At 38.6% G+C, this 17982-nt stretch overlaps 1 protein-coding gene and 1 pseudogene across 1 annotated transcript; one reads left to right on the top strand and one right to left on the bottom strand.

Annotated features, from left to right (window-relative positions):
• The first annotated feature begins 2104 nt into the window (after window positions 1-2104).
• On the top strand, window positions 2105-3170 carry LOC149020304 (mini zinc finger protein 2 pseudogene; annotated as a pseudogene).
• Window positions 3171-7222: 4052 nt separating this feature from the next.
• Window positions 7223-10048, bottom strand: LOC149020303 (zinc-finger homeodomain protein 11-like). Its single transcript, XM_089148412.1, has one exon. The coding sequence runs from the start codon at window positions 9773-9775 to the stop codon at window positions 8813-8815; it is 963 nt and encodes a 320-aa protein (XP_089004538.1). The 5' UTR covers window positions 9776-10048; the 3' UTR covers window positions 7223-8812.
• Between the last annotated feature and the right edge of the window lie 7934 nt (window positions 10049-17982).

The following is a 17982-nucleotide window of genomic DNA, read 5'->3' as shown; positions in this document are numbered from 1 at the left end:
AAGTCATCACACTGTTCTTGATCTTGAGTGTGGTTTGTGTGATTACCCATAAAAAAAAAAGGTCAATTGCACTGTGAGACCCAATGGACCAGACTTCTTGTATACTAGTCATCAAACAATCTCCCATTATTGCTCTAGGTAGTTCTAGCTCCTTCTAAAACCTTACCCATAGGCCATCACCATTAAGAAATATGCCCACATCACCTTTTTGAATGCGTATCTATCCCATATATATAGCTAGCTCATGCTGTGAGCAGCTATTGGATTCCTCTCATTTTCAAATATTCACATCTATTTTTGGTATTTCTTAAAGTGTCTTCGACATCCTTGAACAAATACATGATATATTCTTTAATTACTTCCCCTTGTCTTCAGAATTTGGGAAGAAAATTTTCAAAAATGTATGGTTTCTGGTCTTTCGAAAGACGTTGGAGGTGGAGGTGAGTTAAAAAGGAGAATGTGGAAAATGGGCCTCAAAGGAGGAAGCTGTTTTTAATGGTATTAATTAAATGTAAGGTTGTCATTATATGTTATGAAAGTATTAAATGACAATCTTCAATCACAGGAATCTGAGGGATTTTTTTTTTTTTGGGGGGGGGGGGGGGGGGGGGGGGGTGTTGTTAAAGGTATCTGTGGGATTTGATTGCATATAAGTCACTTGTTCCATCAATTAGATTCAGATAAAAAGGTATACTGTTTGTAGATATGTTTATAGATATGTGTCGATATATTCTACTGTGTTTGGCTTCAGTGCTGCGCACTGAGTTGTAAATGGTGAGGAACAAAAGTTGTAGTCTGAGATTGAATCTCGACCACCACTTTGACTCCTGCACCTAGGCAGCTCAGTGCATGCTGCACAATTAACATGACCTTATTTTCTAATTATTGGGTCATTGACAAGGACAAGTGGTATGAGTTAGGACATGAGAGAGAGGGCTCATGAGGTCCTAGAATGGGAAGGCAAGAATGGGCAAAATAAGTATAAGTCAAGAAAGGGGACTCCAAGACTTTCAAGTACAATGCCTTTCACTCTGCCATTGCTACAACATTGTTAACCATTGATGAAATAACAAATCATTCATCAAGAAATCTTCAGCCTCACTACCACTGCCATCACCACACCACCTCCGTGTAAACCCAAAAAAAATCATGAAAATTGGAAGCTTATGAAAGATACCTTGGTCGTAAGATAAGGTGACCTCTGGGATCTGTAAGTTTAACTCGTTCTTGAATCCGACTTCCGTTATGGACAATGGTTGATGATATCATGCGTTCATCGTATTAGTTACATTGCGAATCATTACGAAATCTATAGAATCTGGTGATGATATCAATTCCTATGAGATTTTGTAGATGAAAAAAGAAAAACAGAAGATGATGGTTTATCGGTGCAGTTTGGCATCCTTAGTTATCAACCCCACGTTTTTAGGTCACTAGACAGCCATTGTTGCCATCGTTTCAAGGGTCCCTCCTGGCAGGCTCTTCCCTTTCTAAAAATATCAAACCGGTCCCACGGGAATTGGAACCAAATTAAGTTCAGCTGAGCTGGTCTTTCTATAACAAATCAATCAGTGTTTCCAATCCAAAGAAAGGGGTTCCTTTCATTATTAGGTTTCTCTTAATTACACTGCATGTGTGAATCATGCTCACCCAATCAGGAGACGTAAAGTGCTGGCCCGGCCATTCCCATTCTATGGTTAATATGGTTTTTAGGGTCTTAAACACCACACTAGCTTGACCCGATAGAATATGTGATCAAAATCAATTGGACCACCAAATTAACCCAAATCATTGACCGGCTGAATTGGACCAAACCAGCCATATGACACCTCTAGCTTGTGGGGATATTGGGTCATTGGGCACTGACCCAACGCACTGTCAACCGTCAGATGTGCTGGAGACAACCTGGGCCCATCAGGATCAATATCCCAGATTAACGATCGACTATGATCCCAACACTTGGCTTGTACTAGTCCAATAAATACAGCTTGGAAATCCCAACGGCAGTTTTTCAGTAAAGGAGCTAGCTAGCTAATGTGTTCTCTCCTCCTGCGTCTGTGAGCGTGAGGTAGTTAGGCGATCAATTCCAACGACCATTCTAGGGTTTGTTTCGATACCATACTAGAGTATTGATGTGATTAAGAAAGGCAAGTGTGGTCATGGGCTGATCTGTTCTTGTTCTCAAGTGAAAGTAATCACTCAAGAAATGGATGATTAGGAGAGCTATAAATATCCATATCTAGGGTTAGGGTTGGTCATGAACCCAACTGAAAGATCTCACTTTACTACTTAGCTCCACACACATGCCTGTTTCTGGATCTAAATCTGAGCTTTCATCAAAACAGTTGGTGTCTGCAGAAGGGTTTGAGGAATTAGGGTTTGGGAGCATGAAGAAAGGCCAACCAGTGGCCAAAGAGGATGAAGCTTTCAGCTGCTACACATCATCTTCTCACACAATTAGGAGTGTCAGATATGGAGAGTGCCTAAAGAACCATGCTGCTAACATTGGAGGATATGCCGTTGATGGGTGCAGAGAATTCATGGCTAGTGGAGAGGAAGGAACTAATGCAGCTTTTAAATGCGCAGCATGTGGTTGTCACCGGAACTTCCACCGGAGGGAATTCGAAACTGAGGTAGTATGTGAGTGTTCTTCTCCTCCTTCCAATGGGAAGTAAAATCTGGTTGCCCCAAAGTTAAGAAGAGTAGAATACTTGAAAGTTATATAGAAGTTGTGCTGTTGTGATGAAATTGACTTAATATTATTGCTGTGTGCTTTTTCTCCACCCTTCATGAGAGAATACCCCTTTCCTTGTAATGAAATAGAAACAAAACTGTTTAGGCTGCTGTGTTTCATCTTTCTCTAGCTATAGAATGAAGATGTTGATATCTCTTGTGTACTTGAAGTGAGATTGCATTCCCTTTTTCCTTTTCACATCTTACCCACTTATTGTAGTTTCAGTGCAAAGTCTACAAAGTGACTCATACTTAGTAGGCCATCAAACTAAATGAAAAGTGAAAAGAAAAAGAAGAAGGGGCTCAGTCAGATATGTCTATTTTGAAATATTTGGGATGAGGGAAAGAAGTTGTCCATCTTATAGTAACTAAAAGCTTACAACTGGAGCAAAACAATTAGAATTATTGATCGGCAGATCTATATGTTTCTCCTCTAAATAGGAAAATTTAGATGAACTAAAAACCTACAATTCAGTCCAATAACATATGCATAAGGAACAAGAAACTGAAAGTTATTTATCAGGAAATCTATATGTTCCTTCTGTAAAAACAATTTCCCTCACTTAGGTCCATCCTTAGGGTTCTTCTTGCTTATAACTCTCTATTGGGTAGGAGCCACTTACTGATGTACCTATACAGCTATGTAGAAAATTGTGAAATTGATCATCACGGGATTAAAGGAAGATCAGAACTTTGCAAGCAGTAGCATTTTGAATGATTTTTAATAGAGAAATAAGAATTAGAAGCAATCAGGATGACTTCATACTCTAAACTAGGTCATCATGGACAGTATGAAGGCTTCTCCTGCATTATATTCCTCTGTCCCATCTCCGCATACTTATTCATTTCGTGCTGGCACCACTTAACCTTTAATGATTGAAGCCTCCTAGTTACAGCATACTAATGTATGGCACCCATTTCAAGTATGAAATTCCCTGGTATCAAAGAATATTTTCTAGTTATTTCTTTTTGTCTCCTCTCATTGTCACCTTTCATTAGTTAAGGTAGTTTAATCTGTAATGGAGGTTCAAGTTTATATTACAATATATTCAGGTTAGGCATGTCTCCGACCAATAATTTTCATTCAGCAGCCCGACCATCCAATTATGTTTTCTTAATGCCACGATGGACAAGTTTTTTTATTGATGCAATTAGAGATTCCTGAGAGTTACTGAAGCTTCTAATCAAGTGAACCCTAGAGTTGATTGTTATAGATCATTAGCTTCTAAATATGCATTATCCTCTAGTTTACTTCCTTGAATTTGTATTCTCTCCACACAAAAACAGACTTTTATTTAATTTCCATTGAAGATTTTAATTTAGAGTTTTTGAGGCTGGAAAATAATGTTTGTTTCCCATTTGTAATAGAATCTAAGTTGGCATTATGCATGTACAATTATTGGCATGATAATCACAAAACAACCAAAACTAACCCCATGTATTCCAGATTCATCTCTCCTTTCTTCTTAAAAAGGAAAAGCAAAATTGCAGCTGAACTTTTTAGTGTGTTAAATTTGGACCCCAGATTATGTCTTTCAATGAAGACCCATAAATCTAAGAATTCAATGCCCATTGTATTCTTTTAATTTCTTTCTTTGCTCTGAGATATTTTCAGTGTTCTACATGAGACATGATTGTTTTTAAAACCATAATATCCACCAACCCTGAAGGCAACCATAGAATGTTCTTCACTAGATAAGAACTGGTGGATGGTGATGATTACATGAATGAGATGCTCCTAATCAGGATTATAAAGGTGGCCAAGGAGTTTTCAGATAAGGCTTATGTCCTTATTATGATTGTTTCCATTGTTACGAACTTACTGATCTTCATGTTTGCTGTAATAAAAATTGGTGTACCTATTAGGAAACTACCCAGGGCTAGAATAGACTCTGAAAGAATTGAATAGGCTCTAATCATAAACCTATTTTCGGGAAGTGTGACTACTGTCAGCTAGCAAGTTTACAAGGTTAGATGAAGAACAATTAAATAATTTGGGATATTTAAGATCACTGTTTGAGAGGATATGAGGGTTTAACGTTCTTCCACCTTTTCATGGAGAAATTAAGAGCACATTACAGGAATGTATTAATTAGCAGAATTTTCAACCACTGAATAGGGTTATTATTGCCTCATCAAGCTAAAGATTAACTTGTTGAATGATAAAGGCTGCATGAACATTGAATTATGTAGTAGTTGCAGCATTTTTCTAAGGGAGAATGAGATTGCACATTGTTAACTTGATGAAGATCATTCTTCTTTGTTTTAGATCTCTCCAAAAATGGGTCCTTAATGGGTGATTAGTGATATTTATGTTCAAGTACAAACATACAAGATACTAAGGTAGGAAATCATTCATGTCCTGCACATTCAAGAGCTGGTACCTGTAATATCTCTAAAGAAATCTCTGATGATGATGCTTCCAACTTTTATGGACAAGATAGGAGAACATGCAAGCAGATGCTAAGTTAGGCACCTTTCCTGTCTGCACATTCAAGTGTTAAGACCTAATCAAATATCTCACAGGAGTTAGGAAATGAGCAAGGTAGGCATCTTTCAATGTCACACATTAAAGTTGAGACCTTTAATATATATCTCTTTAGTTACATATGGTACACTGAGATCATATCCACCCATTAGATTTTCTGGTCAGGTCTTTGATCAACAAATTGCCTCAATAGTCAGGCTCGAATTTGTAGTTCATGTCATCTAAATCATTACAGATGAAATGCAACAGGTGTATTCAGTGATGTCAGTGAGACATTCAGAGAAGCAGTTTGCCTAACTTCTATTTCCCAAATATAAAAGGCTGGGCCTCGAAGATTCCTCCAAGTTTCAATGTATGATATTATCAGAAAGAGTTTTCAGAAAAGAACAGTACTAAAGATATTGTATTTCTTCTATCCAATCTAGTTATAGATGAAGGTTGATGTTGGGAGGTTCTGTATTTGTTCTGGAAGAGAAGAGAAGAGATGAAGATGAGCAAATGGGGTTTTGGTAAGATGTCATAAGTGATGTCTCCATGATCGGGTTAGTATATCATTTTCTTTACCCAAAAAAGAAGAAAAAAAAAGTTAGTATTTCGTTTTCGCAGCATGAGAGAGGAGGCTTGTGTCATTTTTAGATCAAGAGGGAGGCTTGTGTCATTTTAAGAAAAACAAACTGGAACTTAGAGTTACTTAACTTCCTCCTGCCCTTATAGGTTTTGTATATGATATACCATGTCATCATTATGTTGTGGTGAGCTTGAATTTTCGAAATACGCTTGTGATCAACCGGTAAACCGGCCGGCCCAACAACGTCCATACAAGAACCAACCCATGCTTGAACCTGGTTCCATTTCGGACACAGGCAACAACACGTGTCAGTATTCACTATTGTACTTAGGACCCTATTAAGTAATGAATCACTCACTCACATGGGCCGGGTTCCATATCCGAGTGCTTTTCGTGGCTGGATTTTGGAGCTTTGTTTAGGGAAGGATAAATGGGCCAGATTCCAAAATCCAAAACGGATAGATCAGAACCAAGCAAATGGGCTGTCGTTACTGCCCATGTCCAGTCCACATCAAACGGCCTAACACTTTATAATGCAGACCCAGCATAGCCACGTGACAACCGTTTACTCTAGTAAAACATGCGCAGGACACATTCAGCGACATGGTCGACTCGGTCGTCAAAATTGAGATTTCGCCCGAGATTTTGACTTAAATCTCTCTGACTGTTGAAAATCAATGATTGAGATCGAGATCGAGATCTCGGTCGAAATCTCAACCAAATCTCAATCCCGGTTGAAATCTCGATCCAACGGTCTGTTTAAAAGTCCTACGTGCAAGCAAAATGGCTAAATCATTATGACATTATCCACGGTGTCACGATGATATCCAGATTTGGCTAGAAAGGAAGAAAAGCGTTTTTTTTTTTTTTTTTTTCAAGAAAAAAGGACACTGGAAATTTAACATTCATCTTTACTGAAAATCTCAGTTTCTTATGTGATCAAAAGCTAGCAGTCAAAATGGTTCTTATGTGAAGCAGCCTTAGCGGACCAGAATTTAGGTTGATGATAACATCCGGGCCTAGAATTTTGAGAATTGGGATCCCCACTATCACAGGGTAGAACTAGAAGTGGGATTCATCATTTAGGATTAGAGACACAAAGCCCAGTTGATTGACCCGAGACAGACACAGAGAGAGAGAGAGAGAGAGAATCACTTTAAAAGCATCTAAAGTGCATTATAAGTAGATGATAAGACCTCACTAGAGAAGGAAACAGAAGAGATACATGATCCATCCATTGACGATCTATCATGAGTAGCTCCAGAGACCTGAAAATGGAGCCTAACCAGTTACCCACCTTGGATTCTTCCTTAATAATTGATTTGGTTTGTATCTTCATATCTCCACTTGTTGGTGTTTTTATTTCATGAAACCTTATACATGCTCCCACCCAAATTAAAAGGACATACATGTAAAGACAGCAGGGTGCTCATTTAGAAATTAAGGTGTAGGCAGCTTTGTCAGAATGCACTATATATATTCTGGATTCAGAGTTGTGATTCTTCACAAGATCAGATCAGTAAGAAGGCTCCATTCATAATCATAGATAGGCCTTTTGGCTTTAAGCTTGTATAATATTTCCAAGGCCAAACAAGGTCTTCACCCAGCTCAACTTGTCTTCATCTAACAACCAAGAATGCTAACTAGGTCTAAATTGAATTATGCCCAGAACCCATGAGGCCCATACATATATAAATGATATCGCAACCCAGACAAGTTGTAGAGTGCTGGTTTCTTTATTTTCCTTTTCCCTGGGGAAGTGGGATGTTTTGGTTCTTTAGAGCACTTTTCATCGATCAACTCAATAAAATATATAAGGGAACCAATAGATTTTGAAATGTCCACACACATGCATGGTAATGCATGAAAACCTTCCCATCAAATGAACTCAATCCCAGAATTAGTCGCTTCGCTTGTTCCTTAGTTCTATGACAACAAAATCCATCAATGACAAATGAAAAGAAATATGGAAACACCATGAATGGATGTAGTGGATGTTCTTAATTTCACCCTTCGCTCGACCTGGAATTACGATGCCATCAAAGCTCTACTGCTTCGTATTAGGGTATCCTTCATGGGTTCGCTTCAGTTTTTGTTTCAGTACATTAAACGATAATCTCATGAGTTATGAAGCCATGGGCCCATGACTAGCTTTATAATTACGGGATAAACTGAAAAGCAAAACCCAGTTCCCAAAAACAAAGAAGAAGAAGAAGAAGAAGAAGACTAGAGGTGCAGAAAGCTCCTTAGTCCCCACTCGGAGCACCCAGGTGCCACCTCAAATAGAAATGAAGAGCAGCCCAGCAGAGATCGAATGACAGAGATTCCTCATCATCTGCCCATTATCCCGTATAGAGAAGTAACCTAATATTGATGGTAAGACATGCCATTAACCGATGAAGAATTAGATTCCTCATCTCCAGCATTTTGTTTCAAGAGTAAAGGGAACTAGAAAAGATTTCTCGTTTTTAGATAATTAGTAGTAGAGTTCAAAAATAGATCCAGAGTATGATTTGTATAGAAATGATTTTTGAACTCTTACTGCTCCATCAGTATTTGTTTGGCTAGTGATTCTAAGAATCCTATGTGTTTACCTGAAGAGCTAGAGAACACCCATTTCAAGAGAGAAGAGAGAATAATTTCAGGAACCCGAGATCGAAATTCTTGAGAAATGGATGAGCGAATAGATTATGGGTTCAACGGAAAAAGAAATACTTTTAAGATCCACAAAATAATGCAATAAAATATGCCACAACCGCCTCTCCCCCACCTTGACACCTCCAACCCAGCAGAGGGGAAAAGTGCGACAGGAAAAGGATTTCCAAAATAAATTCCCTTTTCCATTTCTCCGAGTCTCTTCCTTTCTCAAAACAAATGAAAAAAAAAAAAAAAAAGCAGCAGGAGCAGCAGCAAATTATGAAAAGAAAATAAATAAAAAGAAGAATAGCACTAGCTAAGATTCAACTTCCAACTCTATCCATTATTGAACAGTTACTGAAATTGATCACCGAGTAGTAGTGTTATCAAGACGATGAAGAAGAACCATTAGAGTTATCTCTGTAATCGTGGATGTTGTTGAGGTTACTTCTACTGCTGCTGATGATGTTGTTGTTGCTGTTGTTGTTGTTGTTGTCACCGTTAGGATCTCTTTTGGCAAAGTTGTGTTTGTTATTATGCATCCAAACCTTCAAAACGCCCTTCCCAACACCAACCTCATTGCAGAATTCTTCCACCATTTCCTCATCTCTCTTCTGCATCTTCCAACCCAATTTCTCAGAGAAAGCAAGCATCTTCTCCTTCTGCTCCTGACTGAATTTCGACCTGAACCTCTTTCGTCCATTAGGAGTTGCAGTGGTTGCTCCTGCAGCCACTTGATGATTGTAATTATTAACCGGTTGATGGGAATCTGAGGGAGCAGAGAGACCCGAGCTCAAAGCCAGTAACATGTGAGGCGCTGATGGGTAGTAAGAAGAAGAAAGCGGAGGTGGGGAAGGTGAATTGGGGCTTCGAGCACGAGTGGTGTTAGAAGGTGGTGGAGGGTGGTGGTGGTGGTGGTGGTGGTAGTGGAAGTCGAAGGGAAGGGAGGATTCTTCAGGTTCACGGCGGTGGAAGTTGCGATGGCAACCACAAGCGGCACATTTGAGGGAACTGGGGTCGGTAGGGGTGGCGGAGGGAGATGGCATGAACTCTCCACAACCATCTAAGGCATGCCCACCTATGCTTGCTGCGTGGTTTTTTTGGCATTCTTTGTAAATCACCGGAACTGGCACAACTGGGCTGCTGGGGTGGAGATGATGGCGGCGTTTGAGAACGCCGTTGGTGAAAGATAAAGGCTTTGGAGAGTTGGTGGATTTGAAGAGTTGGGTCGGTGGAGGATGAGATGATGGTGTCTCTGCTTCTGCTTCCTGCAATTTAGCTGTAGCAGTGGCGGTAGTGGTGGTGGCGGCGGCGGCGGTGGTATGGGTAGAATTCGGGGCTAATTCCATGGTTGAAACATTTAAGTTAGGGTTTAAGGGAGCTGGAAGCAGAAGAATTAAGAGTCTCCGAGACCAGTATCCTCCATGGAAACGGTTGGTAAAGAAAGGGTATGAGTTGGGTTAGAGCTTTGCAGGACTTTGGGTGGACATAATGGAAACAGTAACAGAGAGAGAGAGAGAGAGAGAGAGAGAGAAATCAACGATGATGATGAGATTGGATTGGGATGATTACCAGCTGTGATTCTGCGAATGAGACGACACATCTCTAATAAAGATGAGAGAGTTTTGTGTGGACGGCTAGGTGACGGAAGAGAAATGGAGCAAATAAAGAAAAATCAAAGATATTAAAAATTACACTACAGCTCCCTGCTTGGTCCTGGCTTGACCACACATTTATTAACCATGGTTGCAGTCTTGTAGATTTATAACTCCACTAACTCTGGTTAGTGGTTGGTGGTTACCAGTTACCACTCTTAGCAGGAGGCAGGAAGCAGGAAGCAGAGGAAGCCAGGCCCAGATTGCAGACTTTCTTCTTCTCGTGTCATGGACTCATGAATACACCATTTACTACAATCACTTTCTCTATCCTTTCTTTAACCATTTCAACGTTTTTATTTTGCTTCTCTTCTTTTTTTTTCCCTTTTTTTTTTTAAGGGTGAAGAGCTTGTAACCAAACCGTGTTTGGATTTTTTATCTGGCAAGGAAGAGGTGTGGCCCCACATGCTTCTCCATCCAACAATAAATGTTGAATTTATCTTTGAATACTCATAAAATGAATCTAATGTAAGATTTCGAGTGAGGGTTCAAATCCTTTGCAGCACCCAAAGTAGCGGCCATCGATCCATTGGTTACTACTACCAGTGCACTAAACTATGTGTCTTGCAATAAATCCCAACCGATGTGTATATATAGCACTGAGATTTTTTTTTCTTCTCTCTTGTTCTTCGTTGTTTCTTTGCAATCTGCACTGGTGGGCATAGGCTTTGTCTACTATTTAGCAATCATTAGTTACTACAAAGCTCTCTAATGCTAGTGAGACTTAAACGAAGTTGGCTTCTTCACAAATCCAAACTGGCAACAATTTCTGACCTTGCGTCTGATATTGTGGAAACTTTCCAATCCGAAGATGTTTTCCGTAATGGCTCTGTTCTCCATACAAATTATAGAGAAACATCAAAGAACTAGAGAGGAAAAAAGAATTCTTGACTGGCATGTTACAAGAAATTGTGAGTTTCAATTTGGATCTGTGAAGAAGTCGATTTGTTCAGTCTTGCCGGCATTAGAGAGTTTTGTAGTAACTCGTAATCGCTAAATAGTAGACGAAGCTGCATCGACCCTGTACAAATTGCAGAGAGACAACAAAGAACTAGTGAGAAGACAAGAAATCCCAAAGCTCTACACCTGAGTCAAAATCATCATGACACATGGTGCCCAGCTAATGGATAGTTGTTACTTTGGACATTATATAGGATTTGAACCTGACAATGAATCCTATATGGACCCTACCCTTTTGTATGGTGGAGAAATGAAAGCACGTAGTCTTCCCAGATGCATGGGAGGTGACTTGGACTGCTCCTAACCTCGATTGATAAGTTAATAAACCGTTTACTAATAGGTCATGCTATCAGTGTTTTGATGGGTAATTGGATGCTGATTCGTATCCAACGGCTGCTCCACGTGGGAGCAGTGGAGCACTACTTTCCTGGGCTGGACCATTTGATTTGAAATGAAATTCCTTCCTCAGCTTCTTTTATGGTTCATAGGATTCCCAATTTGTAATAATAACGGAGCCTATTAAAGTGACGTGGCCATGGGAGTTAGCTTAGAATGGGAAGTGGAATCCATTTTGCCACGTGGTGAAATGGGATTTAGTGATCATTATTCAGCGGAGACTTATATCAAAGTGACAGTAATGTAATAAAAGTTATAGATGTCGTTGGACCCAAACCATTTAAGCTCCCACCTATATAACAAAGCTTCCAAGTACCCACCTCTATCTATTTCTGCTTTCTACTTCCTACCAACAAATTTTCATCAAAGAGGCAAAAGTTATTAGCCAATAAAGAAAAATAGAAAAAGAGATTTTTTTTCATAACCATACTATATTTTGTTCTTTTAAGTTGGTGGCTTTTTAGCATTCCTTTGATTACCAACCACAATTAAGGACTCCATTGTCCATTCAATTGGGCCCCACCTCACAAGTCATAGTATGTGACTACTTGTTCTAAGAATTCATAAATAATAAAACCCTCATCTTTTATCTTCACGAAAATGATTCTTTTTTTGACTCTTATAGATCACTAAATCTTTATGGATTATGCAACTTGAACCCAAAAGATGAGAATCGTTATCTCAAATTCGTGAGACAAGTCTTGTGTTCTAAAGTACAAGTGATGCATTTCTTTGATCATAATGTAAAGCTAAAGTCATTACATTGAAAAAGAAAAGAAAAGAAATAAAAAATAAAAAATAAAAAAAAACTAAAGTTTAAAACTTTCATCTCCAACAAAGTAATTCTCTATACTCTAATTGACCAGCCTTAAAATGAAATTTACATGATCTGTGTAACTTTTTCGATGATTGTTTGAATCTACAATAAACATAGGTGGTATACTCAATGTTCGACATGTCGCCTAGTGTCGCCATGTCGGTGTTTGGCGACACCGGCTAAACCGGCGACACAGTCGACATGTCGGGCGACTTCTTATTTGGGGCGACTTGAGTGATCGCTGCAATCGACGGTGAATCGGTGATCCTCAGAGCCGAAGATTTGCTCCAGCCTCCATGTCGACTTTTTATTTTTTATTTGGTGGATCGCTGCAAAACCTCAGAGCCGAAGCTCTTCTCCAGCAGAGTTCTGGGTTTCCCTTTCCCCCAGTCCCCACACAAGATTCTTCCGTTACAGAAGATTGAGGTGGTAATCAATTTTTTCAAAGAGGAAGAAAATGCAGAACCCTAAAAGAAGTGAGCACCGAAAAGGATTTGAAGAAAATGGTAGAGGAGCGAACACAGGTGACTGAAGATGGAATTCGCCGGCCAAATACTCACCTGGATTTGCTTTCCACAGCCCGCAATGCCTCTCTGGTTCTTCACTTCTTCTTCCTGGATAAATTCTAAACTTTCTTCCCAAAACTTGAAATGAAATCACTCGCTGGTTCTTCCTTTTTTAATCAGGTTAATGCTTCGATTTTCAAATTTATTCGGTTCTAGAGAAAGAATGATACATTTCAAATAACAGTATACCGGAAATTTGCAGAAGACACCGCCTCTGGTTCCTGTCGATTGAGCGACATTTTGACCATCGGCGATATATCGCCGAGAAGTCGACGACATATCGCCGACAAAAAGTAAAGTCGGTGTCGCTGGGGGGTGTCGTGTCTCCCCCCAACAACACCTCGAAATATATCACTCGACACGAGGTACCTTGGGTATACTTCATCAATATCTCTCTAAAGAGAAACCACGCGCACCATCGTTAAACAATCCAAATAGATATACAAATCATCTACTTCAAGAATACCGTCCTTCCTATACTCATTTTCTTGCTTCAAGCACTTCTAGGGTTTGGGATCAAATTAGATAAGGTTTGGGTCATGGTATGATTATGAATTCTATTGAATTTCACTGGATTAGCCGCTTATGCACCAATTAGTTGGATGCCACGTAGGATGTAAAAAGACAAAAAGCTTCACGCCACGTCTGACTGAGAAGTCGGCATCACTGCCACGTAGACATTTCTTTTTTGGCTTTTTAACTAAAAATTGCAGCGTTGCGTTGCAGACTTGCAGTCATCCAGCCGCAAAATTACAGATAAGATAAGATTTAAGGGGATAAAAAGCGGGGAAGAAATAAAGAATTAGAATAAAAAAAAGGGGAAATTGCAACGTACTTCTCACACACCGTTCTAATAAAACTCCCGACAGCCGTTGTCGGCACTGATTACGATAAACTCAAATTTTATGAATTCTGGATTTTTTTTTTCTTTTTATTTTTCCTCCAATTCAGCTCCGGTTAACGTTTATACAATCCTCAATGACACGCGACACTTTTTAGGAATTCAATGGAAATCAACATTTTTTAGGAATTTAATAGAGATCATAATTATTTTCTATTATTTTTTTTTTTTTGGCTAAGAAGAACAAACTAAAATTTTGTTATAAGATTATTTTTGTTAAAGAATATAATAAAATACAGAGATATTTTGATACAATGCATTAAAACCATATTTATGTACAACTAAAAAATATCAGAGAATTAATACAATATCAAATTTGTATTTAATATTTCTTTACAAAAATGAATTTTTAGATTTTATTATTTATTATTCATAGAATGGAATACATATAATATTAGTACCATCTCAATATCAATAAAGCCTAAAACCAGTACATGTCATCAATACTAAACACACAATACCAAATCTACATAAGAAAATTTCTATACCGAATCTTCATTTCTAGTGAATTATATCTAAATATCTCAAAAGAAAATTCCATTATTTGAGGGTTCGAAAAGACTTTAGTCTTATAAAATTTTGGACCATTGGATCCAAAGTTTCAATCGAGATTTCAATCTTAAGATATCGGTTAAGATTTTAATCTCGACCATTAAACAATCAACGGTTGAGATCGAAATCTCGATCTAAATGCCTCTTGAAAGTGAAAGATATATGTAGAATTCTAGTGGATTTGGATAACCAATCAATGATCGAGCAACCCATGCCCTAATTCAAATATTCTGAACCCAAGCTGGTTTTTATGGGTTATATATACCGGCTTTAAAAGGTAGTAGATTTGTTGGTGTGGTTTGCTTCCAAATGAAAGGACACACACTAGTGGGAAATTTCCCTGTAGAAAACATTTGAAAGGACATAAAAGATAAAACCATGAGAGCTTTTAATTATGGAGTTGTGTAAAGTGTTGATTGATATCCAAACCAGATCTTCAAAGATACAAGATATGTTAGCAGATTTTCTTCGCTGCAGATCCAAAAGGTTTGAGCAAGATTACCCCCATGGTAGTTGTAGGCTTGTAGCTATCAAAGCAGGTGGCTAGGCTAGGTTGTACCCTTTTGGTTTCTGATCTGATTGAATTTCAGTCCTTCACTGTCTGTGGGCTCCACACAAATTATATATGACTTCCAAGTTTAAGTCTCAAAGTCCCAAAAGGGTTCTCTCACACTTCTGTCACGTCCATTTTACAGGAAGATTAACTTCTCTTAACTAGCATACCTAGTAGCTTTTCTAAGTCTTAAATTTGAAATCTTCAATTCTTCTTAAGCTTTTGGGACCAACATGCTAATTAGGTTTGAATAGTAGAAGTGTTTGAAATTTAGGTTATGATTCAAATATTATGTCAAGGCGTGAGGAACGATATAAATCAAAAGAGACTTTCAACCTTTTTCTCACGTAGTGTAGAAGATATGGAAAGAGGGTCATGTTTCAGTACTGTTCAATTAATGTAAGTAATGCGAAGTATACGGTCAAGTTTGAAATCTCGATCGTTCAATTTCGAGAAATGTTAAAACACACCTTTACAAAACGAAAGCTCGATCTCGATCATACGCTACACGATGTTGTATATTAATTACGCAACATCCAAGCAATGTCCACTTAAAGGTTGAATTGATTGGAGAGAAGGTGTGTTTATGTATTAAGATTAAAGAGAATGGTCGGTAGGAATTTGCTTATATTTTGCTGTTCATAAAGATTATTATGAAAGGTCGGTGGTCATATTAGGTTTCCTTCAACCAAAGTTAGGCTTCTGAGTATTGAAATTATAAAGGCCACTTTCCATTAAGTTTGCATTTCAAATCAAATCACGAGGGCGTGCTGAGGCTACTGATGACTGTAGCTGTTTCTGATTAATACTATTCAAGTAGAGAGAGATTATTACAACAAGGGTTAGCATTTATTGGTTTCAGATTATTATTATCACAGGCATCAAACCCTAAATTTAATGCCCTGACCTCCCAATCCCAACTGACAAACTCCTTTTTTAACTCCATTCACATTTTGATTCCAACTTTACCCAAGTTCATAAGATACCTTAATCACAGTACATGAGTACATTAATAAGAATTAAACTCTATTATTTACATGTACGAGGGGATTTAAGAGATGGAGATGGCCAATTACTCCTGTCCGTTCATTGGACTAAGTGAGAAAATTATGTGGGACCAAATAGGTAACCCATATGGTCATATTCAATAAAAACAATTATAGCCTATCAGCTTTTATGCAATAATAGAAGAATTTTAGTGGATTAGCATATATGTGAACTACAAGTCTACAAGCAAATATTAAGATAAGGTTTAGCTTCAGGGAATCAGGTCAGATAAAAACCAAGTTGGGTTGTGGCTCTGAGAGAGAGAGAGAGAGAGAGAGAGAGAGAGGAGGATCATTTCAGTGGGGTGGGGTTTGGTGCTTTTAATCCCTGCAAGCAGACACAGTGACCCTAATGCACAGAACCAGATTCCAGGAACCCCCATGGACCCCCACGTCTACTTTAACTCGATCATGTTACCACACACCAAACGCCAAGGGAAAGAAAAAAAAAAAGAAAGAAGAAAACTTGAATGGACTGCATTGGCTTAGCTCTCCAAACTTGTTTATCTTTACATGCCTTTCGGCAAAGGCAAGTGTGACAATTCAGATAAGGTTTAAGCATAAAAGAAGATCTCTTATTTATCTTTTGGAAGAGGGAAGGCGACTCTACTTGTGTGGAAATCTTTCACATCAGGCGACACCCTCACATTAATCTTATTCATTTCATTTCATCTCATCTATTGGTCAAGGAACTACACAAATATGTAACAATTTGTTAGTATAATTAGAAGCTAATGTAAACTAATCTCTTGGTTTCAAAAATCTCTCTCTCTCTCTAGGCAACAAGCAATCCAATTCAATCCCCAAGGAAAAATTAGATCACTCTATAAGCATTATGTATGGGTGGCTTAATAAGTTAAAGGCTCAAGCTATCATGTAACCAGATCTAATATGAATTTTAAGTACATTTAATGCTATCTTCAGAAGACCATTTCACCCATTAGTTCATGGATTTTGGCTTCTATCTATTTCTCCCTCTTCCAATTTGTAACTTTGACCCTTCCACGATTCTATAGGATATCTCATGAGTGCTTGAAAGCAAAATTTCTACATAAGGCCTGTTTTGTTTTCATATAAAGAGACATGAAAAGAAAAAGTCCCCTACAAAAGAAGATTCTGCATTTGCACACAAATTGAAACTAGGCTATAGTGAGTGGGAGAAAAGAGTTAACTACTGGGCTATCCACTAATTGGATTTGGGCCTCTATACAAGGCCTGTTCTCGAACCACAAGATAATTTTGGTAGATGGAATATCCAGGCCCACTCATTTCACACAGAAGGTACATTCATGGGCCCCTTCTCTAGGTGGACATGGGACAATGATGGGCCTTCCTGACCTTGGAAGATTGTTGAGCCATTGCCCAATAAAACCCTCTGCTCATGATTACCATCCGTCTGCTCTGCTCCAGGAGTCACAGCCAAGACTCAAGATGACATTGTTCTTAATCCAACATGCACTGACAGCTCCATAGCTATGAATCTCTCTCTTTCTCTCTGCCCAACTCAGTCTAGAAATTTAGTAGAAAGTGACTGAAAATATATTTTCCTCCATCAATGAGGAAACCAGATCCATACATAATTGTAGTGGCAACAAAGGGTAGAGCTTCAGTGCTGTGCAATACCGAGCTGCCTATGGTCCATATCAATTCTGGTGGTCGCGATTAGTTTAGTTTAGTTTAGTTTTTTCTTTTTAAAACAAAAAACAAAACGGGTGGTCGAAATTGATCTTGACCACCACTTTACGTTTGGACCATAAGCAGCTCAGTGTTGCGCATTTATTGTGCAGTAAAGCCAAATACGGCAACAAAAGTAGACATTGAATGCCTTGCACATGCCACTGAGACTGATGGAAGATGAATAAGAGGAAGATCACCAGCTCAATTATTTTCTATCTTCTCTACCTCATTGAGTTATTCTTGTGTTGCCTGCTCTCGCTGTTGCACTCTTAAATAATCTTTAAACTAAAGTGGGGGAGTAGGGGAGGGGAGCCCACAGCATTCTAGGGTTACTAGAGGTTGGTTCTCGTTGGTTCCAAGCATCATTTTTTATATTTTCTCATCAAGACCACAACATGTGTAGATGACAGTGCCAGCAGGAATGATGACAGAG

Source organism: Hakea prostrata, chromosome 3 (genome assembly GCF_041222555.1).
Source record: "Hakea prostrata isolate BN-2017 chromosome 3, UWA_Hpros_2, whole genome shotgun sequence".
Classification (NCBI taxonomy): domain Eukaryota; kingdom Viridiplantae; phylum Streptophyta; class Magnoliopsida; order Proteales; family Proteaceae; genus Hakea; species Hakea prostrata.
This window is presented reverse-complemented; position numbering and strand designations above follow the sequence as displayed.